The following is a 24,775-nucleotide window of genomic DNA, read 5'->3' on the forward strand; positions in this document are numbered from 1 at the left end:
CTAATTTAGTTTTCTACTTTTTGGCTGTTTTCAATATGTAAAGGGTAATTTTAGTCACAAAGCTGCTGTAAGTTATTTTCTCACTGACTTGTTTGTCCTGTAGAAGATTTACAATGTATGCCTCTGGCTTAAAGTAAGCCCAGTTGCAGCAAGGGACCATATGCTGAATTATAGTAGACACTAGATTATATACACCTTTTCCTGACTGGGGGAGACTTTCTTGCCCGGGCAATGTATTTTAGCAAAGGAGGAAATTAGTGCCTTCAGTTCTGATAAATAGCCCACAAAGAAGCTGTTTAAGGGAGAACGTTGTCCCTTCCAGACAGACCAGACCAGCCAATCGCACTGAGACCAATGGAGATACAAGTTTTTGCTGATGTGCTTCCCTACAGCATTCAGAAGCAACCCTGTATTTCTGAGAGATCTCAGAAGTAGCTGGAGAGTTTCCTGTTACACTAAGTTCCTTAGAAAGTTATGCTATACTTGTTCATAGTACTAGAACGGTGATCTTTTTGGTCCTATGCTGTTGTAGAGCTGTAGTGTGTATAACCCTTAATGTTACACTAACAGATCCTTGAATGTCTTTGTCACCTTTTTTAAGCTTCTTTGAACCAGAGTCTATCTCATAAGTTTTCTTTTCCAGTGGTTATGCTAAAATATTTGCAATATTTCTGAATTTCTGTAGAATTTCAGAAGAGGGTTGATCAAATCTGTTTCCCTACTCTACTATCAATTGACTAAAGTAGCCGCCTTCCAGCATTATCTAACAATAGACCTCTGGCACGTACTTTGTTTATCTGAGGGATTTCTAGAATTGATGATGCCCCATAACTGTTCAGATGTTTAAGCATCTGAGATTTTTTGATTGCAGGTTCTCAACATACTTTCTGAACATTTGGGATATGCCATACTGTATGTAATTGAAAGGATTCTGTCTGGCTTGTGTTTGCATAAAGATAGCTGTGGCCCTGATCCAGCTTGGAGTTGCACCACTGGGAATGTGTGCTGCAGAAGTGTGTGCTAATTTTATTCTCCCCCAGAAAAAGCATGTCTTTTTTGCCTCCCCTATTGTAAGCTTTGCCCCTCACTAAGCTACTAGAGAGGGTTAAAAAAGAACTCATAGGCTAAGCAAGGACTGTGGAGAAGCTTTATCTAACCCAAGAAGCTCCCAAGAAAGGGACCTTTTTTTTTCATGATGATGAATTTGATGAGTTCATTTTCTTTCCTTTTGTTTGTCTTTTTAGTTTTTCAGGGTGATATTTGAAATGTAAGCCTTTGGTGCCTGGACTTGGAGTGCTTCTTATTCTATGTTTATGGTGGTTAGTGCAACCATGACAACAGGTAAAGCTGAAAGTAATAGCATTACTGTAATTTCTTTCGTATTAACAAGCGTGTTATATTACTTTTTTTGAAGAATACGGAAACATTTCAGCTGTATTTTTAGGTTATTACTCTCGAGTCAGAAGGACTGTTCTCCCATCCCTCCTATGCTATCTTCAGCATTTAGGGATCCCAATTTATACAATTTCCCTACAGGCCATTCTGTTATCTCCTGTTCTTACTGACAATTTTCCTATCCAGATATAAACCACACTGTCTTGCTTTTCTCTCCTTCTACTCCATTGCATTAAAACATAGCTTTGAAATTAAACTGTTATTACTATAATGTACAACTCTTCTTATAGATGAACATGCCCTTTTCTCCTGCATCTCAGCTCATGTTTGTGGTGTCATTATCCGTAGCTTGTAATGTCCTTCATTGCCAGGTACTGATTTTCTCAATCAGCCAAAATACCATTTTCTGAATACCTTTTATTCAAATCTACTTGATCTCTCTAGGGTTGAACCTATCTGGTATTGCTGGATACAGAGTTGGACATACTTTTCCTAGTTTCAAATAAAAAAATAATTTCTCTCTCGAAGTGTATAGTTGTAAAAATATAACAGCAGTTAACTAAGGTATCATCATAGTCTCCATGGTTGCTAACATTTCAGTGGAGGCTATAAACATGTGGCATATTCTAAAGTAGACACAAAAAATACTCCTTTTTACTGTTGTAGACTGTTGTTTTCCCAATTTCTTCTTTCTTGAAACATTTACATATAAGTCATATTTACAGCTTTTTATTCAGTATATTTTCTGTGGTCATTAATAAGCGTAAAACTGACTTGCAAGTAAAATAAAACAACCTACTTAGTAGCAAAATTGAACTCAAACAGTAAGTTATGAACATACAGAGTAAATCATTGTTCATCATTGTAGCATGCAATGTCTACAAACAGGGATTGCAAACTCTTTTTAGGTATCCAAAGCAGAAATGAGAATAAAGGAAAGATAAAGATACTTAAGCTTCTTTATTTTGCTAAAGGTTTTAAACATCCATAGTGAGATAGCATTAGCAAAGACATTATATAACTGCTCTAGTAAAGAAAGATGAATTAAGGCTTCTAGTCATTGTGATTTTTATTTCTGGAATGAAGAGTTGTTACTTCGTCTTGCAGAAGAAAATCTAATAGGCATTGTTTTTGTCATAAAGTAATGTGAAAAAACAGGGTGGTTAGAACAAGAATACTGCTTTGTAGAGAACAGCATAGTTGAGAACACGGATAAAATGGTGGTGGATAGCTGAAATACATACTGGGGAGGTGGGTATGGAAACCTCAACAAAAAAGCCTACAGCACTTTCAGAGATTAGCAAGATTGCTTAGTGTCTCTCTGAGCTTTGACGCTGGTGCTTTTTTTATTATTATTTGGGTCTATCAAAAGTGCAAATGCAGTTTTTGAGGCTTTTTTCCAACTGTCAGAAATCCTGTGTATGACTCAAACTTTGAGGGTCTTCTCTGCAAATTCAGTTGCATGGAACATTCTTTATGAACTTGGAGCAATAAGAAGTTAGACTGGGAAAGGTGTTTCTAGGTGTTGGGCTACAGAAACATCAGCTTTCCGTTCTCCTCAATTCTGTCCTGGTGGCTATCTCAGTCTGTGCTTTTGGCTCATAGTCACATGCCCTGTTTGCTCCACAGAGCTTCTGCATCTGTTGAAATACATGTAGCTTTTATCACTCTTACTGTCATTACTGCCTCCTTCTACCCTGTAGTGTTATTTAAATATTTGGGTTAGATATATGTATTAGAGTAAGTTTTTATATAGTTACAGAATTGTGCATGAATTATCCATGATAATTTTCTAGTCAAATTTAGACTCTGAAAAATGTTTCATGATCTTTACTAGTCTCACATATGAAGAAATCAACCTGCTCATCAAAAGCTCCCTCTGTACTTTCCTTTTTTCATGGAGTTCCCTTTGCACTTCTGAATTCTTTAAAAGTAGCAGACACTTGCTGATAAAGTAGTTGCTATGAGTGACAGCTGAGAATACTGTTATTTTTGCTTTTGAGGATACCAGATGGGAATTATGTAAAGTATAGTTAGCTGAAGCCTTCAAAAGACATGCACATTTGGGTAACTGATTTTGCAAGTGCTTTTTTGTTGTCATTTTCGTTTTTTCAGCATTGCAGGAGGTCTGAGGACAAAAGAAGGAGATCACGTATGCTTCATCTGTTGTTTGATTATAGTCCTCTAGAGTCTTTGCTAATTTTGATACGGGCTGACTTGGTCTTTTGAACTCTTATTCATTAATTAAATTTTAAATGTTAGCATTCTGAATTGGCCAGTACAGACAATATTTTGTGGAGTAGCTCTAATACAGAATCTCAGCATTCATCTGGTATTTGGTAGAAAACCTTGTACTGGATCTGCTTTTCTGAAGCTTATTTCGATCTCTTGCAACTTGATGTTGGCTTTACTGTATCATTATACCATGTTAAGAAATGGATTTCTCTGGCCTGATGTGGTGAACAAAATGTTAGTAGTTGGAAAATATCTGGTATAATTTACTAAATATTATAATTTGATTATCATCACATAATTTTATAGAATGTATTTCTCTGGCTGCATCATTAATAATTATTAGGCTCAGTAAGAGCTCAGTAAGAGCAATTACAGTGTAAATGGTGATGATGCTTTTCAGTATTTGTATTGTAAAATTAGCCATAGTTTCAGATGTTATTTCGAACATATTAAAAACAATGATGAAACTGCATATTTAATCAGTTTAAGCAGTCAAAAATTCACAAGCAGCAAAAAGAAGTACTTTATAGTTGGTGGCAATTTAAAGCTACAGAAACAAGGAAACAAAACTAGTATCAGATCTTAGATTATTTTACTTGAAAATTCTTCATTATTGATAAGTTCTAAGTGTCTTTTAAAACATATACCAGTTATGACTGCAATTCCACAGCATTCCAGGAATCCCAAAGGGAAATAACTGTCTTTATCAGGATTTCTTCAGTTAACATTGGTCATGGTAACAACTTTCTGTTTTGCTTTAATAATTACGTTATTTTTACTTTGGGATTTATAATACTTCTTTCATGAGACAATAGATCATGCAAAAGAGAGTTTGTGTGACTCATGCTTTTAAGGATAACCTTTATATACAAAACTGTCATATGTTAAAATAAAAACCTGAAAGTAAGACTATGTAGAAGCAGTGGCCAAAAAAAGTCTCTTTTCCTAACTTTATACTAATGTACCTGTAATTCTTCTAAAAAATCCGAATTTCCAACAAATTAAGTTATCTTATAAATACATTTAATATTTTCTATTTTGATAAAAATATATTTTGTTCTAACTACTTAAAGCCAATTTAGGATCCTTTCAGTGTTCAGCAGGTGTTGAAAAGCAGTTAATTGTGTTTAAGTATACCTGTTATAAGGAGCATCACATCTATTTTAGTGGAGGATAATAGTATAATTCTTCTGTTTGTGTTCAGCTATGACAACACATAATAGTATTTTTTTTTTTCTGTTTTGGAAGGGTATATATAATGATTTTCTTCCAGAGGATATATTAGTGGTCTTGTAGTCCTGTTTTTACTCGGTAAAAGCATAGCTATAGCAAATGAGACCTAGGGGGCTTAGTGCTGATGTTACTGAATTTATTGTTCAAATATCACTCTGTTTTGTAATACTGGGTTAAAATATATATTAAAAATACTGTTCTTTGCATTTGATGAGGGAATTTAAGCATTTGGTCTTACTGTAACAAAGAATTTGAACCTTAATCTGCTAAGTGTATGAAATGCATTCATGTTAATTCCTTGAGTTTTGGATCAGCACATTAAAGTACATCAGTACATTACAGTGATCACTTTGATAAAGTTAAACCAATTCAGCAGTACTGTGGGATCTCTCATTTCTTGTTTGAATGTAGTGATGATACAATTTGATTTGGAACTTTGATTGTCATTTAAGTGATAGTTAAGATTTCAGCCCTGAAATTTGCCTTAAAAGCAAAGAGAAATGCAAGTTTTATGAGAGTGCAGCTGTTATGAGAGTGTGTTTATAATTTGATACCCTTGTATAAATACAATCAGAAGCTGGTTAATTGGCAGGAAACCAACTAAAGAAACACTTTCTCTGATTCAGGTTGTAAATATTTTTTTTCACTTATTTAGAGCGCACAATTTGTTAGTGTTTCAGCCTATTTATATTAAACAGTGATTCTTTTCAGTCATGTTAATACATAATTATAATTAGAGCTAACCCTAGTAAGATCCTTGCGTTGATAAAGAAAAAAGAAACACCTTATGGGCACATTATTTGCCAAGTTGACGTACTATATATAGTACTATTAGTTGAGGCACAAATTTTTTAATAGATTCCCCCACTCCTCACCCTCCCGCCTTGGTAAAGAGTATTGGATTTTACAGTTCAATGAGTATCTGGTCTTTATCATTCAGGTGCTCTGTTGTAGTTATTGTTAATGGTTATATGAGCAGAAAAATAGGAAGCATATATCACCTGTCATCCTATGTTCTATATACCCATCTTGGGTTAAATTGTAGTAGGACTCATTAGCAGAAGCTGCTAAAACTAAGGTTCCATAGAGAAGTTGTGGATCTTTTTCTCTAAGGTTCAGAAGTTGTGTTCAGTCTTTAAAGAAAAGTTTTAGTATATTAGGATCATAAATTCTAAATTGGTCTTGCCAAAAGGTAATTTAAAAAATTTACCAGATCAAATAAAGTGTATTAACCTGGTTTATACAGAAAGAGGGAGAAATATATTTTTCTGCTAGAATGTGATTCTAACAACTTTTTAGTTTAAGGGAAATGCCTGCAGTTACACTTACCATGGGTTGAAAATAATTCATCAAGGAAGTGTTCTGAATTCAGGAGCAGTGCCATTTGTGCTCCATCAAAAATTTGGTTTGATGTAATCAATATTTTTAGCTCTTGAAACTGATCTACTGGCTCTATTTTACTTTGTTTTAAATTGTGCAACTTAGATACTATTCAGTATTCATGCTTTGGTAACTTGATTAAACTGGAAGTAAAACTTTATAAAAAGCACAGAGTTGTGTATTTAGCCTATAATGTAGAAAGAACATACAGAAAGTGTCATGTGGAGTTAGGAGGTGGGTGGTCAAAGCTGTGATGTACTTTTTGTCCCTCAGATTCCTTTGGCCATGGTGAGTTGGCATTTCAGAATATGCAATCCTTTATTTCCTGCAGATTTTTTAACAATAATGCCATCAGATTTAGTAAGATAATCTTTTAAATGGAAGTTTGAAATAAATATGGCACTCTTTTTTTTCTTTTTTTTTTTTTTTCCTGGATCAACACATCACCTACTTTATAAATTAAACTGGAACATTCAAATTTTATCTAATGTCAAGGAGTTGAAGGTTACTACCAAAAAGGTGGAGCATTCTCCTTAGGATTGAGAGATACATGTTGGTATGAATTCTAACATTTGAGACACCTCTCTAAAGCGTTCTAAACACTGGTGTAATTATTCACTTTTTCACTGATGAAAAGAAGAACTGTTGACATCGAATCAAATTTTGATTAGCAAATTAAAATCAAACCAAAGGGTGTGTTTTTCCATATAATAAGTAATTAAACTGTAGAATTGCAGTGGGATATTTCAGAGGCCAAAAGTATGAGGAGTTTCAAAAACAGACTGGATGAGTTCCTAAGATAAAAATCTCATAGTTATTAAATGGCCTGAAAACAGTTTCTAGCTCAGAGTGTACCTCAGCTGCTGGTTTTTAGAATCTAGTTACCATACATCAGGCTTTTGATACACAGGGTTCTGAGGCAGAACAGTACTGATGTGTATACACGTGTTGTGTACACAAAGCATAGGTTGCGCACAGGACATTATACACCTTCCCTAACTTTTTGCAACAGACTGCTTTCTGACTGTCTCACTTCTTTATTACTCCATTCCTAGGTCCCTGATTCAGTCCTCCAGAAGTCAAAGAAGGGTCTTAGCAATCAGTGCCCCAGAGACAGTATAGGCGCTTCAGTGCGAGACAAGGTTTTAAGGTAGATGAACTTCTTATCTTAGCCAGTATGGTAGAGAGCCTGCAGCCTAAACCTGAAGGCTCAGCTCATGGTTGGTGTATTTAAGTAGAAAAGCTTTGTGCTTAGACATGAGGGAAAACGAAAGCTGTAGAGGTTCATTTGAGGTTTTATTCCTGTACAGCTCCTAAAATTCATAGATTGATGCTTGATGCTTCATTCCTACTGGATTTTCTCCATTGAATAGATGACTTAACCTGTCTAGTGAGTGAGAAATTGCAGATTATGAGACTAATAAAGATAATAACCTTAGAAAAATTGCATTTAGATGGCTAGGTTGTTCCTTTCACTTCTCTACTAGTTTAAAAAAAGGAAGAAGAAACTGATTTTTTTTTTTTTAATGGATCCAAATCCATTTGTAAATTAATTTCTTGTTACACTGACCTTTTGCATTAAGATTATTTTGGCACCTCTCTCTTCCAAATGCCGTAGCTCATTTTATGCATTCATCTTTCATGCACATCTATGGGGGGGGGGGGAAATTTGCCAGTCTGTATGTACAGTGAAATCAGTTTTAAAATAAATACAGTAGCTATTTCAGTTGTATACTGAAATATCTTCAAGTACTATACAGTATTATGTGGAGAGATTATCTGCACTCCAATTTAAAAAGAAACACATTGAATTATTAGACATCAAAAAGTATTTATTACAACTAAGTAATTAATATTCCTTGTTTAAAAAGAAGGTTAATTCCCCAGTGCACCTTAATCCATGCACAAAACCACAAAATCTATGTTTATAATTGAAGAGAGGGGGTTTTGGGGGGTGAAGGGGCCTTGTGGATTTTTTTTTTTTTTTTTTTTTGCTACTGTGTGATGTGTCTCTTGACCAGTACTGAGACAGAGTCATCCTTCTCCAAAAAGATGCCAGGGTCATTTGTTCTCAGTGAACCTGTTTTTAGCACTTTAGTGCTGATATAGGCCAAAGCATCTGTCTGGGGGAAAACCAGCCAAGAAGAAGTAGGAGGAACAATACATCATCTGTATGCTTACTTCAAAAGTGCATGTACGTTAGTACTGAGACACTTAAATTAAAAGTAAGCATTTTGAATTCCAGCACACTCATTCAGGAGAAGAGCATGTGCTGGGGATACTGGGTGCTGATCATTTGGGGGCAGTAACACATCCATGCCACTGACATTTGTCTGCTTGTTTTCCTTGGCAGGCTTCACTCCCGGGCTGTCTTACCTTCTCTGTATGTGTGCAGTGTGAATGAGTGTTAGTCAGCAGCCTTTCAGGGTTCCTATGTGACCAGCATCTTTTTAACTATGAGGTTCCTAAAAACATTTGGAAGAGAAACGGTTTCTGATGTCTTCATCACAGTATAGCTTGGCAGATATTTCAAAGGAAACCTGTCTTCTGTACCCTACACTGGGCATAGAAGAAGAAATTGCATCTCAGTCACTTTCTTCTTGCCAACAATAACAAAAAAGTCTGACTGTTGGTTGATAAGAAAACAACTCAAAGCTGTGGCCGTTCTAAATTACACAAGCTTGCCGCCTGAGGCTCTAGTTAAATTCTTCATTTCACTTGGATGTAAAAAAGCAGTAGCTGTCATCATCAGACTTAATTTGCTCATGATAAGAATACTCCTTTGGATACAGTCTTCACTCATGCCTTTGTTACCACATTCTTATTAGTGTAATGATGCAGAGGTATGCCAGGAAGTTGAAATATGGTTCCGTATATGAAGCACCAAGTGATTTGTGACCTGACTACTCGTCACACTTGTGAATAGGTAGAAGCTGAAAAATAATAAATTTCTGATTGTTGTGGGTTAACCCCAGTAGGTGGCTAAGCACCTCCCAGCTGCTCGCTTACTCCCCCTCAGCAGGATGAGGGCAAGAATTGGAAGGGTAGAAGTGGGAATATTTAGGGGGGGTTTATGCAGTGAAGCCTTGATTCCAATATGAAGTTCTGTTTTGCTTTTTTTTTTGTAAAAAAAGCATAGTGAATACATAACCGGTTTATTATGAAGGTAACTGTTTTTACTGCTTGGAAATAGGCATATTTTATGAATATATATTAAAAGCATAAAACTCAACCTTCTGTGACTGAATCAAAAGTTTAGTGTAATATCAAAGAAAAAAAAAGTTTCACAGAGCCTTAATTTTCATGGGCACCTAATTTCGTAGTACTGCAGTCATCATACACCTTCTTTCATTGTGAAATTTCTTTTCTGTCACTCTAAGCTTGAAAATTTGCGCTCTCAGTTAAAATTTATGTTTACTTTTTATCAGTACATAGCCCCAAAATGACTGGGCTCTGTTCAAAACTTCAACAAAAATCCTCTTCAGTCTTGAAGTAAGTTATTTTTGTGAACAGTGGACTTAACTGAAATAGGTTTTATTACAGATTTGTACTCTGTGTCCTTACACAGTCCCCACTCAAAAAACACGGGCTCCTTCCCAGCAGCCACTTTAGTATCTGGACTTCACATCATGAGTCCTCTCCATCTCAGCATCCTCAGCTCTCTCTGAGGTCTTTTAACAGCTGGTGTAGTGGCTGGTTTTGCAAGTAATGTTTGGTCTTGTCCTTTTACTTGGCCACTAATTTATGAAAAATACAGGAACATAATAACTCCTGGGGCTTCTGTTTCCCTGTCAAATGTGGCTGAACTTAATAAATGCATTCTAAAGGTGTTGAGGTACAAAGTAATTTTATATGCTTGCTAAAAAAGATAAATTTCTCCAGGAACCATAGAATCATCATAGAATCATAGAATCATTTAGGTTGGAAAAGACCTTCAAGATCATCGAGTCCAACCATCAACCGTGCCCACTAAACCATGTCCTGAAGAGCCTTGTCTACGCGCTTTTTGAATACCTCCAGGGATGGTGACTCCACCACTTCCCTGGGCAGCCTGTTCCAATGCCTGAGAACCCTTTCAGTAAAGAAATTTTTCCTAATATCCAACCTAAACCTACCTTGCTGCAACAAATTGTTGCCAGTTGACCCCTTATGCTGTTGTTAATTTGAAAACATAAACTGTCAAATTAGATTGCATCTGCACTTTGGGTATATATTGCCAGTTATCATCTTACCCAGCTTACCTAGTGTGTAGTCTGTGTTGAAACCACATGGCAGCTTTATCAAGAACTCTTATTTTGGATTTGTCAGGATTATATATTGATCACCTGGATTTCAGTGACTTAAAATACACTAATATTTATGTGGCTGTTGATCTATTTGACACCTAAGGGGATATTATTAGATAAGCAGTGTTTACAGTTTAAAAATTCAGTTTTAACAGTTTAAAACTGTTAAAATTTACAGTTTTGAAAATTCTTGTGGTAATGGTTAACCTGACTTTGCTCCTGAAGTGACTTTTTTTTCCAAATTAGTTAAAAATGAAGTATAATGAGATTTTCCAAGGATTCTTTAGAAAATTGCACACAAACTAGAAAATGGAAATTGCATGTATTTTCCCTCTTTGCATCTGAAACTGAAGATGGATTCAGATGCAACTGTATTGCTCTTTGAATTGGGCATGGCAGCTTTCAGCCTTGAAAATAGAGGGCCCTATAGAAAAGAAGTTTCAGATTTGACCTGTAGATCAAAATGATGTTATATATAGGACACCTAAATGTTTTCATGCTGTTCAAACTGATAACTTTACCTAACGTAAATTTGTATTGCCATCTTTGAAAATTAAATATTTACTAGCCCCCAAATTAAGTCTTAACCTGAAATTTTTCTAGGTTTCAACAGCAAATTCCTATAGATAATAGCTAGATACTTCTACATGATAGATTCATGTCTTAACATTATATGCATCTTTTCTGAAAATGCTACGTATTTTTTATGTCGTTGGGTGCGGTTGTGATGATCTAAGAATATAGGCAGATTTTCACTCAGGTAATTTTGCATCATTGAACTAATGAAAACATGTTTGGAGAAATTAGGAGAGTTGTGAGGCACACAAAGGCTTGCTTTCTGTGCTGTGGAGAGATGTGTCTTTGCATCTCTAAGTATTTGGAGTGTATTTAAAAAAAGGACGAGTAACTCATAAAGGTGAGAGAATGAAGAGGAAAAGTGGTGGGAAAGTTTCATATACTCCAGACCATAAAGCTTTATCAGTAAGTAGTACCTGTTCCCTCAAACCAGTCTTTATTAATGAAAAAAGTCAAGCTTTTTTGGAAGAAAAGTTTTCAGCTCTTGATAGCCTTGAAAATGGTAAATGAACATAAACAAAACAGTAGAATCAGAAGAAAGAAGAGATTAGGTATCCACTTACACAGCCGGATGGTGGGTGGATGTGTGGGAGGCCACACACAAGAGTCCCTTCAAATCTACATTAAAAATACAGCAGTATTTTTACAAGCAGTAATTTTTTATTATACAACTTGTCAGTTCAGTTTCCAAGAGTCTTGTAAACCTTCCTCATAAAGTCTGTCTGCTTTTAGCTAGAAACAAGACAAGTAAGCTCCCTGAAGTCTTGAGAAGCTTGATTTTAAATCCCTGATCAGATGGATTTCCTTTTTGACTCCAGACGAACAGCCCTGAGGCTGCCCTGAGGCAAGAGATAAAGATGCAGATGACCCAGTCTTCTCCTGGTTTGTGCTTGTAGCTTGTAGACACAAGCCTCTGTTGGTCCAGAAATGTTAGTAAATAGAGAAGAATTTATTGCTTTCATAAATAAAGCTCTTTTCTTACATCTTTGACATTGCAACTGTTGAAGCCATTAAAATCCTGGAATTGGTTTCTTAATTTGTTGAGGCTTCTGCGTGAGTCCTTCAGTTGCTGGGGACAAACTTAGTAAAGACTTGAATGTCACATTCTAAGGTTTCATTTTCCATTTATTTTCTTCTTCAGTAAGTATTACTGTGTGGTTAATTTGTTCTCTGGGATGGATAAAATAGAACTAATATGAAATTCAAATGAATTCTTCTGCTGGCAGCCTGTTTTTTAGCAGCAATAATGAAATATAATGGCTAATGGATAGTGAAAAAGATCAGTATTTTCCTCAATAATTCAGGGCTTTGATATATTTAAGCACTTAGTAAAAATGTCCAGAAAAATCAATAACTTAAAAATTTTATTGTGTACTTTTGGAGTTTATAATGCATATATATTCTTGTTTTGTTTAACATCAAGTTACCTTTATATATGCTTTAGTCATTAAAAGGAATCACTTAAAAAGTTTCACTTTCAAAAATTTTAAACCTGAAAAAAACCCCAACATTTTCTTTTTAAATCCACAGGCTTTTTATGAAATTGGAAACCAGTGCTGTTAAGAAAAGACATAATTTGTATTAGCACTTGTGGGGATGCCAAGGATACATGTAAAATACCTGACCAAGCTGGTCAGTGCAATAGATTTATCTTTCATAGGGAAGTTGAATAAGATTTTACAAGGTTATTTGCTTCCACCTACTGACCATTCTTGATATTACAGACAAAAACAATTGAGGGAATACTTCCAATAACTTCCAGGGTCTCATCTTTCCTCCTGATACAGGGCATGGTATGATATGAATTCTGTTTGCCTTTTATATTTCATTACTTTCACATGAAAAAAAATGATGTTAGAAATTCAAATAGCTTTTCTAAAGTTTCTTAGCCTGCAGAGTTTGCTTATTTCTTGGGGGTTGGTTGGTTGGTTGGTTTCTGGTATTCTGTGTTATGATGACAGGGCAGTAGAGGAAATAGATTTTGGATAGCAGGGAGATAACAAACTGAAAAATGTATAATAAAGTATACAGTCATGTACAGGTGTTAGTTATGTTAGCATGATTAATGGCTACTTGAGGATATTGATTTCACTGTTTCTATTTGCGATTCAAGAAGTAAAATTAAATTAGAATTATAGAAACTATGTAAAATAAAGTGTATGAAGGTTTCTACTGCATCCTAAAGCCAAAATGTCATGCAGCGTCATGCTACCACCAATGATTACTTTTACTTTCTGGAGCTTTTTTTTGTTCAGTAACATTTGTATAATGCTCATATTGGATGAAGGTGGTAGATATGTTTCCCAAGGGCCTAGTGTATTAAACTTCAGAAACATATGAATGATCAAACAGCAAAATTGGGATGAGGAAAGGGAGCCTTCTCAGGAATAAAATGGGTGTCATACCTGATGTATTCTATACTGTGCACTTGCAGTAGATCTTGCTGTCAAGTTATCTAAATCATTAGTTGTCTCCAAACTAGCACTGAAAGAATTTTACCTCTTGGTCTCACTTTTCTATCTGCTAGGCCATAGTACTCAACACAACCATAAATTAATACCAGTTGGTCACTAAATTGGCTAAATTTCAGTAGGAACATTTAAAGGCTACCTTTCAGAACTGTATGCCTGCAAACACAGAGGTGAGCATAGTTTCACCATCTCAGTTAATGCAATTCTAGCGTTAAATATATGTGGCAGTGTCCTTTATGGCACTTTGCTCAACTTTTAAAAGTTGTGTTTGTCCTGTGTTGCTCCTGATGTTCTGCATAAAACCTTGCTTTGTTCCAGTCTTGCTGCTACCCAGTGTAACAGACAAAAAAGGCAGTTTTCTTCTGTGCTGCCGTGAAAAAAAACAGAGCTCTTAACATTTTTATAATAATATAATGTAATTGGCTGTTATGCAGTGACAACTGGAGAACAAAAGGAATTGTGTTGGTTTTAAACTGAAATGGATGAGAGGGGTTTCCACCTTAGTGGCAGGGTATGTCTATAATTCATTCTTTCCATCTCTTCCCATGAAACATCCTATGAAGTATTCTGTCATTATATAATTTGCCTAAGATAATAATTCTCCAGGAGGAACAGATTTTGCTGGGTTTTAACAATGTTAAAGAAAGTCCCTGATATATTGTTCATATCTATAGGATTTTACACTTGCTTTACTGCAATGGTACTTCTTAATCTCAAATAATTCATACAGTTGGGAAATTTGCAATACACATACTAAAGTGACAGCGCTTTGTCATTTTGCACTTACAAAAAGTAGCACAGATGTCTCCCAGAGAAGAACATGCTGATTTCCTCCCTTCTTGCTCCGAGATTGACAGATGGTTGATTTTGATGATTTTTTTACAGCTTAGTTTGTGTACATTTTTTCTGTAAAAGAGGTATAGCTAGGATGTAGATGATGTATACTCAAATATTTATATTTTAACATGTATTTGATTAAGCCAGTAACTTCACTGATTTAAAGAATTATAATGCTAATTGTTTCAGAAAAATTGGTTTGTTTTGCTTGGGCAATTAAAGGTTAAGATACACAAGCATGTCCCTAACATGAAATACTCTTGTCACTCAAAGAAATTCTGTCTGAGTTCAGTTACAGTTGGTAACAAAGTAGTTGACTGCTTTTCTTCCAAAAAGACTTCATCATAGACTTTCTAGAGACATCAGATGCACAACAAGCAACTCCTGTAATTGTTTCTGAAGAACTGACGGAACTATTGCTATTGTTTTTAAACATAAAGCTGTTGCAAATTACAGTTCATTATTCAGCTAATAAATTTGCAGATTATTGATTTTAGAGGAGACTCATTGATTGTCTTCTGTTATTTCTTCTTCGCCTCCTGCACAAATTTTTACTGTTCACATTTTTAACTCCTTCCAACTGGTTTACCCCCTTTGGGCTGAGGATTCTTGAATTCTACTTTAGTCCTTCTTTAGGTAACCTGTCAGTATCTTTAGTTATACTTTATTAGAGTATATGCATTTGTGAGGATTTCACCCATTAGTAAAGAAGAGTCCTGTTCAGGAAGTCAGGCTTTGTATGGTATTACACATTAAATGGTTGTTAACAGTCCAGGTTATTAGCTGATAATGTACCTAAAGCAAGTTTGTCAAAAAATATTTAGGCAATATTTGCAATACCAGAAACAATAAAATAACAATGGACCCTGATATTTTTTTTTTTCTTGTCCTTGTGCAGAAGTCTGAATTCAGGTCTCTAATCTTGAAGACAGATAGCTATTTCTTTACCCAAATCCGATTTAGCATAATTTCAGAGATAATCCAATACCACTCTTTCTTGCTGGCTTCAATATCCAGTAATATTGAAACCATACATATGTAGTTTTCATTGCTAATGGCGCAGTGGTTAATTTGTAAGATTCACTTTCCATATCTTTAGATAGAAAACCAAACACTGTGAGGTGAAATGATTGTCTAATGTTCAGGGATAAAACACAGAGTAGAAGTTATGTCGTTTGATTTTCAGCCTGTATCTTTTCCTTATGGCTGGTACCAGGTAACTTCCAGGCACATTGTCTCTTTAATTCCTGATTGCAGCATTGAGAGCCTCAGCTGAGTTGGCCTCAACTCTTTTCAGCTGGGCTGCATGCTTCATTTGTACCTTTTGCCTTACTGGTGGTAGACAACCATGTAAGATGAACAGTGTGTTGTGGTTTAACCCCAGCCGGCAACTAAGCACCATGCAGCTGGTCGCTCACTCCTCCCCAGCCCACCCTACCCTAGCCTGCCGGGGGATGGGGAGGAAACTCAGAAAAAAGAGTAAAACTCAAGGGTTGAGATGAGCAGTTTAATAATTGAAATAAAATATAATAACAACAATAATAATTTTAATGAAAAGGGAGATAGCAAAAAGAGAGAGAAATAAAACCACAGACAAACAAGTGATGCACAATGCAATTGCTCACCACTCACTGACCGATGCCCAGCCAGTCCCTGAGCAGCCCTAAACCCCTCCCAGCCAAGTCCCCCCAGTTTATATACTGGGCGTGACGGCTCATGGAATGGAATATTCCTTTGGCCAGTTGAGGTCAGCTGTCCTGGCCGTGCTCCCTCCCAACTTCTTGTGCACCTGCTTGCTGGCACAGCACAGGAAACTGAAAAATCCTTAATTTAGGATAAGCACTACTTAGCGACAACTAAAACGTCAGTGTGTTATAAACATTCTTCTCATCCTAAATCCAAAACATAGTACTATACCAGCTACTAGGATGAAAATTAACTGTATCCCAGCTGAAACCAGGACACTGTGCTGGGAGGAAGATGGTTTTTCTTTTATCCAGGTAAAACTGCATTTTTAATTCACATTGAGTAGTGAGTGCTTATGAACTTAGGTTTCTTAGACATTGCCTTTAATGGGAAATGGCAAAATAGCAAACTAAAATCTTCTATGGGCAGCAGAAGAGATCAGAGTACTGTTAGGTTTTGAACAAGGTGTTTTCATCATACTGAGAGTTTGTAACAGCTATGACTAGAATCCAATAGGAGCTACTTTATTCTGCATTCAGTTAACTTAGGTCAGTATGTGAGATGATAGAGCCACCCTTGTCCTTGGTAATATGAAAAGATATGATTCATTTTTGATTAACCAATAAATATGTTAAAGAACATTCCATTATTTCCAAAAGGTGACTTAGGGCATAGCTAGCAGGTGAAGAGCCCTGGTGCTAATGAAGTTTGAATTCATTCCTCTGAGGCAGAAAGATTTTAAAAGCTGAGCTTTTTTCCTCACTCAGCAAAAAAAAACCCTGAATGTAAATATACAAACAAGCTTAGGAAGTCAGCCTGTAGGCAGAGATAATATTTCCTTATCCACCAAATGGGAGGAGAGACATGGTAAAAGACTGTCTGGCTGCCACTAAGTCACACTTGAAAGAAAATGACTGAGTGTTACCTTCCACAAAGTACAGTCTGGTTCCCCATGGAAAGTATTTTCAATATGAAGAGTATTTGAGGTGCTGATTCATATATGAAACTAACTAGAACGACAAAGATTTTTGTTGTTGGAAATATACTGTTTAAGAAGTGACAGAGAACTTGATATGCCTAATGAAAATATCTTTAATATCTCTTGCTGTGAATGAAAGTATTTTTTTCAGGAAACTTCAGTTCATCTTACTTGATTGAATGACTTCATTTTTTTTTAATCTTTTATGGGTATATGGCTTAGGTAAGAAGTCTTTGGTATTGAAATACCAGTCCTTCATTTCAGATGAATAGGAATGGTGTTGAAGAAACATAACTTTTTTATTTTATATTTGTTTAAATTTTTAATAGGAGCTGCTGTTAGCCTTAGATTTGTAGTTTGGGATTTATGCAGCAAGTAACTCTAGCCAATAATCTAAAATCTGATGAGAGTAGTTTTAGCTTCAGTGAGAGGCTGGGGAGGACTTACTTTTAACAAAAAATTGTCCCTCATCTCTATGTCATTTTTTCCAATAGAAATTTCTAAAGTTGCAGTATGTAAGCAAAATTAGCTTCCAAGAATACCCTCACTAGAAAGGTATAGTTGAAAACAAAAGAAAAATCGTAATAGGTCCCTTGTCTGCAGTTTAATGACTTGAATTATATTTGGCTTACTCGGTTTCCAATACTAACCTGTTGTACAGTGGGATAATATGAAGAAAAAAATGCCTTTCAGGCTATAATTTTTGTAATAATTATTATCTCTGCGTGTCTTCAGGTCTGCTGGCAAAAATCCAAAGGTTCAATGAGAGTCAAAATACCTTAGGAATAAAAGGAACATGTCTTGGGTGTCATTAGGTTTGAGATTATTTTTTTGACTCCGGAAGAAAACATAAGTCTAAAATATATGTGTGTGCATATATATACACAGATTTGTACTAAATAGATGCTTGATTATTCTTGAATGTTGCAATGACATTCAGACAGAAGTATCTTCAAGATATCAAGAACTAGTTAGCACTCTTGACAACAGGCAAAAGTTTGAGCAGTTTTTTCCTCTTAAAGTTACCTTTGTATTTTTTAAGCTAACATCACTAATTAAAAAAAAAAAAAAACAGAGAAGAGAAAAAAGGAGTGAAGAAGCAATTCTATTTTCCTCAAGATGCAAGTAGAAAAAGCAAACATATATTATAAAGCAGAGATCATCTTTTTGTCTTATGAGCTGGCTACACTATATTGAAATCGGTTGGTTTTTTTGCCATGTTTCAATCCTGTCTTTATGTTTATGCTTGTAATAAAGTTTAATAAACCTTACTTAAAGACATAATACTAAACATTGTACATATAAATATACTCTATATACTAAAATAACAGTTCAGTAAAGTGTAATAGGTTGAGAAAGCCACTCTTCAGACTTTGAGGCCCTTTCTGCATCCTGAGTTACTTCCACAGCCCCGGTCAATAAGCTTTGTGACATAGTCTTCTCTGTTTGTCTTTTCAGGATACTAAAGCAGAGTGCAGTTCCTGTGTAGAAACTGAGGACAGAAAAGTAAGTGGCTTGTTTTAATGTAATTTGTCAGGCAACTCTAGTAAGTGGGTTTTTTGGTTTGGTTGATTTTTATTTTTTTAATTAAACCATATCAAATTATTTTATGATGGTTTATGTGTGTATGTTTTATAAAGTTTACTAACAATAACTTTTCTAATGTATTGTAACTTCAATGGGGATGAAGTAGTCTTACGCTATTGAACATATTTCTCTTAGCAATTTGAATAACTCCTTGTTTGGAAGGGAATTGTAATCTTCATTTCATTAAACTATGAACAATTTAAAAGGCAATTGCACTTCCTGTTCTTAATTTCCATTATTAACAAAATTACCGTGTTACGTCTTTCATGGTAATTTTGGCATACCATGTTAAATATTTGTAAAATAGCAAGATAAGGACTGCTTTTTCTTGCTTTTATAAAGTATCTTTGATACTGATTTTTTTTTCCTTCTAAATAGTTGATGTTTAAAAAGAGTTTATCTTATTTTATTTCCAGTTTTATTTTCTGTGAACAAGTATAAAATATGTTTTCAGTTGTGTTCTTCACCTTGTTAGCTTTTTTATTTTTGAACAGTACATTATGGCATGTATGTTTGAATATACATGAATAAACTTACATTTTTAGAAGGAATTCTTAAATTGAAGTACTATCAATTTCCACTCTAAACTGAGCAATGCAGAAAGCTGCCTTCTAGCAGTAACAACATCATATTCTCAATTTGTTTTGAAACAGTAGGTCTTTATGCTTAATTAAGCATTAGTTTAACTGTGCTATAATGTGTGATACCAATGCTCTATTATTCAACTTCCCAAAAGTTTTTTGTTGGTTTGTTTTTTTTTTTTTTAAACTTATTTTGGCTACTGCATCTTCCTCTGAGGATTCAGTAGCTCCTCCTTTTTTAAAAAATAGCTGTCAAGTTCTTTTGCTATAAAAACAAGGTTTTATTAAACAGCATTGTACCAAAAGCACTTTAGTTGTTCAGGACAGCTCAAATGTCCTACGAGTCCAATATAAAGTGCTGTTGAAGTTAGTGCAGGAAAGCACAATTCATTTGCTTTGTTGACATATGTGATAAAGAATCTTCAGAATTTCAGTGATTTTTCAACATTTTCAGGAAAGAAGTGAAGGAATTATTTTGAGCTATGCAGAAACATATTAAGAATTCAATTAAGATACTAAATTGTGAATATAACTAGCAGAGAAAGTATGCTGTATCTTAGATACCAAGCAGCTGTTACTGCTCTTCGATTGTGAAGTCCTCAGTACTAAGACAGGTTGATTTTCTTGCATTTAAATTAAGTCAACACTGAATGTTTTACTCTGATGTGTATAATAGAAGTAGCTTATTGTAGGACAATTACGAGGACAGCAAGGAAATACAGCAGAATTTCTTTGAAGTTTAGGAACTGTATCAGCTTTATCACAAGGCTCAAAAATACTGTAATGGTATGTTTAACAATGCTTTATGTTAGTAAAGGACTACAAAATTTACATCAATAGGAATAGTAACTTTGCTGTATTTTTTGAGAGTTGAAATACAGCTATTTTCCTATGCATTAAATTTAAGGAATTATCTTTGATATTTACACTCCTAATGCTTTTTCAGTTCTCCGAGAGGTTTAGGGGGGTGGTTGTTGTTGTTTTTAAAAGCATTTTAACAAACCAAAGCATTCTTGCTTTGCTGCTTTTTTTCTGTTACTGACTTTAACCCTATTCTCCTATGTTAATATCTTCTACTTTAGTGTTTTGTAAAATTTCCAAATTCTCCTGCTTTCTATTTTAGCTTCCTTTTTTAGGCTGCATTAAGTTGGAACTAGTGACAAGTTATGCCTCCTCGTTTCTTGTGCAGTTCCTTCCATTTTTTTCTCAAGCATTTTGCAGACGCATAGTGAGCTGAATCAAAATTAACCTGGTTAATGTGTTCATGGTAAAAACTAACCAAGAAACAAAGGCTTCACATAGAAGTATATTCAATTTAAAAAATTTAAATTGTCAGAAATACATATCAATCCTGTTTTAAAGTATTTTCTCACTGAAGAGAGTGAGCTGGGTTTTTTTTAAATATGTTTCACTGAAATTTTAAAATTCGGAGCTAGAATCCAGTTCTGGATTACTAAATCAGTGTGGTGTATCTCTATGTGTCAAGTAGTAAGTGAGTTTGTGAAAGTGTTGAGCACATGACATGTAATTCTCTAAAATCATCTAGTACTTATTATGTGAAACTCAGGCCATTTAGGCTTCAGGTTCTGAGCAGTAGCTTTTATGAAACTGTTGTTTTATAGTATGCTAAAATGCAGTTTGGGACCTTATTTCTAAACACCAAGGCATGACTTTTTTGGTGTGGGTAGCAGCTACTAAAACTGCACAACCAAAAGGTTCTTTTTATTGCTTGAATAATGGGAAAAGTTGTCAAGAGCCTGATAAGCTTTGGACTGCAGTCCTATTAATGTATGTGTTGTATTTCTTTTTCCTTTTATTGCAACTTTCCTTCTATCTCGCAGATGTACCAGGCTGTTGCCAGTAAACTGTTTTTTGAGGGGTTTTTTTTTCATTGTTTTATGGTGAGATGATTTCTACCTCAGTATAAATTACAGGAGCTGTATATCTGATACTTTTTCTTGGCCTCAGTGATTGCTCTGAGTTTGAGTAGTTTCCCAAGGAGCTATCTTTCTTCGGTGACTGAGGCTATCAAGACTCACCCAGCTGTCTGATTCCAGAAAGGGGCACCTCATCCAATGCAGAACATGTCATCTGACTTTTTCTGAGACAAGCCAGGCCCTAGGACTGAGCAAGTGAAGTGAAGTGAAATGAAAGAGCATGAGATTCCCATGTTACCCTGTGCTTTATTACTTCACTGGCCTGTAGTGCTCACTTCCCTCTCCCTTCTTGATCTTAGAAGCAGTGGCATGAAGGTGAGGTGACAGTCACAGGGTCTCCAAACTTACTGTGAGACCTGGGGAGTCTCTCTCTCTCTGTCTCTTTCTTTATGTATCATTACGGTTGACGAGCTGGAGATCTGGAGGTTATCAACATTGCGGTGCCGAGTGCTATGAATATCTCATCCTTTTGACTGTAACTACTCATGCATACAGACATGTCTTCAGGTTTACAGACTCTTCTGTGATCTTGCCTCACTAATTGCTGAAGTAATAACAACAGATGTGAAGCTTGTTGAGTTTTGGGCTATGATTTGGTTTTTGACTTGCTAAAAGCACAATTTTTGCCCAACAAATGACAATATGTTCAGTGCTTTAGCTTTCAAATGCAGAAACTGGAATTAACATAAAGAATTGTCTAGCAAACCCCTACGTTTTTCTTCTTCATTTTGTTAATTTGTTGAAGCATTTTGAAAGAACAGAAATGTAATAAATACCTATTGTTGTTACATGGTATGTTTCATCTTTTCTCTGTGTTTGGTGCCAAAACTGAAGCTTTGGCCAAGCTTAAGTGGCAGATTTACTTTACAGTCCAGGGACATAGATTACCAATGGCCTATGAAATGATCATCAAATAAAGACACATCAATCTTGGTTAATAATAATGCATTGTTTGATGTTTTTTGAAAGCATAAATTAGGAACTTAATGTAATTCATAGAACCTGAAACTCTGTAAATAAATATTTTTATTTCGTCTAGGTTGAAATCAAGACAAACTGCTGCAGTTAGGACATGCATCATTAGTATCTAATAATTTGCACTTCCATAATGAAATATACTGCTAATGAGCTATATCGTTAGCAATTAATGGAAAATTTTCCCAGTTAAAAAAATATAAAACTGCAAGGTGCCTTTTCTTACAGTCTTTTTTCCTGAATTTCTTAATCTCTAGCTTCTGAAGTAGAAATTTATGTAACCATGGCTAAAGCATTGCCTGAAGGCAAACTCAAATTTAATATCTGTAATTATTTTGAAAACTATTATTCTATAAGTGACAAAATAGCATTTAATTATCTTAACCACTTTATCACTATGATCTATCTCTCCATTGTTACTTCAACTGACCTTTTTATGTAAGATTCTACTTATATTTTCTGCAACAATAAAAGCCCTCAGGTTTGAGAGTAACAGGTGACAAGTAATCAACAGTCAGCTGTAACTGGCCTGTATTATTATGCATTACTAAATTGCGTTTACCATTGCCAGCAGTGGACCCATAAGCGTATGCACCATTCATTTCCTACCTGATCAATATTCATTTCTGTGTTTGTCACATCCAACCCTTTTTTGTTTTGATCTCATACCTTCATTCTGAACATCACAATATTTGATGTTTAATGAATCATGTGATCGTGAAAATGTCTCAGCTTTGCTTTTCAAAGAAACATATGTAGAAACATGAGCCCTAAATTTTCACAGAAATAACCTGTTAAAAACATACAAAATGTGATTTTTGTAAAAATACATTGATTTCTGAAGCTAGTTGCGTGATGTTTGGGGATTTGAGTCATAATTTCAAAGCCTGTGATGTTTTTCTTTTGTTTTTCTGTGAGGTTTTGCTTTTGCAAGGGTGATGACAGTTGTGGGTTTTTTTCTTCTAGCCATGTTTTCCAACGTAACTGTGTGTGTTGGGGGCAAACTAAATGGTTGTGGTTGAAGGGAATTAGTAAGGGTATTGGCCATTCTGCCAAGAGGGAGACGATGTGGATTCCTTTACTTACAATCTTCGCTTCCATTTGGTATATCCAAACTCTAGTCTTGGTCTTGGTCTCCACTCTAAAAAGACTGCTATATGTGTAAAGCCTTTTTGTTGTTGTTGATCTCTCATCTCCCATTACACAAAAAACTTGCCCCTAATACATCTTCCTCATCTTTTCTTTAATCTCAGTTCACATGTTTATATGGTCTGAACAATTATCTCTTCCCCCCCACCCCATGTTTATATGGTGCTTGTATAGAACAGGAAACTTCAGAAATACCAAAAAAAAGGAACTGGAAATAAGATTTCTCCCTGTCCTGCTCTGTCACTGAGGTCTGAACAGAGCACAAAGGGAATACTTTGTTTTACTCTGCAGTTGCATTTGTTGTATCATCAAATTAATTCATGGCAACACTGTGAAACCAAAACTCTGATATGAAGTTATGTTTCCCTTTATTCCCCCACCTCCATTTTGTTATATTTCCATCTGAAATGGAAAATGGAGACACTGAAAACTGAATGGAAAGTTAACTTACAATGACCTTTCTGTGCTGGATAACTTAGTTTCAGTTGGTTTTTACTACTAGGAATGTTGTATTCTTCAGCTTTAGCTTCTTCATTTTTGTTTTATTTCAGCTCACTCTTTTTAGTAATAGACTCACTTTTGCTGTAATGTGCAATGACATTCTCTTCAGTATTCCTTGCAGGCAACATAATGCTGACCGTTAACTAGCAGCTAAGTGTTATTAGCTTGGTGGCTCAAGGTCACTCAGGATATCTTGCTTCATTTTCTGTTCTTGAGAAGGAAAGTAGCTCATGGAAAGAACATTTTTGAGATGCATCTTGACTTTAAAATTTACCTCTTTTGAGCTCAGAGTGCAGAGGCTTTATGAGAGCAATAGACTTTATGGGTATGCATTAGACCAATAACATGATAGGTCAGTAAGTTAGAAAATTTCCCTGTAGTGACATAATGTTTCATAACTCTCTATTACCTTCCATGGGATATGGTATAGGCAGTAATGCCTTTCCTTTTCTATGCCTGCTGTAGAAAATATTTTACTTTTTTTTTTTTTTAGTACCTTCTGTCAGAGGATCTCAAAGTACTTTACAAACAAATTAAAAATACCTATGAGGAAATTACTTACATTTATATTGCTCAGGTTACATATGTGGAAATAGAAGCGTCAAGGGGAGACATAATCAAGGTTACAAAGTGAGTCTGAGACAAAATGAGGAGGAAAAGAAACAGCAGTACAAATATATTTTACTTTGCTTATTCTATGGTTTCTTGCAATTTTATTTTATTTTATTTTTTTAATTTATAATGATCATGTGAAAATGTTTTCCATGGAAGTTTAAGGGAAAAAATTGTCTTATTAGTAGGCAGAAAATTTATCCAATTTCTTTAACATTCTTCTTCAGGTTACTATGGGAGAGAATTAATAAGGGTATCAAATAGTGAAGAGCTGATAAGAAGCATCATGGAGGGACTGACTCAACTATTGGCATCTAAGATGTGGATATATTTATATATTGTTTCCTTTCATTGT

At 35.1% G+C, this 24,775-nt stretch overlaps 1 protein-coding gene across 2 annotated transcripts in view; it reads left to right on the forward strand.

Annotated features, from left to right (window-relative positions):
- Window positions 1-24,775, forward strand: part of RBFOX1 (RNA binding fox-1 homolog 1) — a 939,260-nt gene that overhangs the window by 301,967 nt on the left and 612,518 nt on the right. Inside the window, exon 3 of one of the 2 annotated variants that reach the window (XM_075018323.1) lies at window positions 18,537-18,584. In XM_075018323.1, coding sequence (XP_074874424.1) covers window positions 18,537-18,584 — 48 coding nt within the window. Of the gene's footprint in view, window positions 1-18,536; window positions 18,585-24,775 lie in introns of those variants that run through there. The other variant, XM_075018330.1, reaches the window with a different exon arrangement.

The sequence above is a fragment of the Buteo buteo genome, chromosome 29 (assembly GCF_964188355.1).
Source record: "Buteo buteo chromosome 29, bButBut1.hap1.1, whole genome shotgun sequence".
In the NCBI taxonomy this organism is placed as follows: Eukaryota; Metazoa; Chordata; class Aves; order Accipitriformes; family Accipitridae; genus Buteo; species Buteo buteo.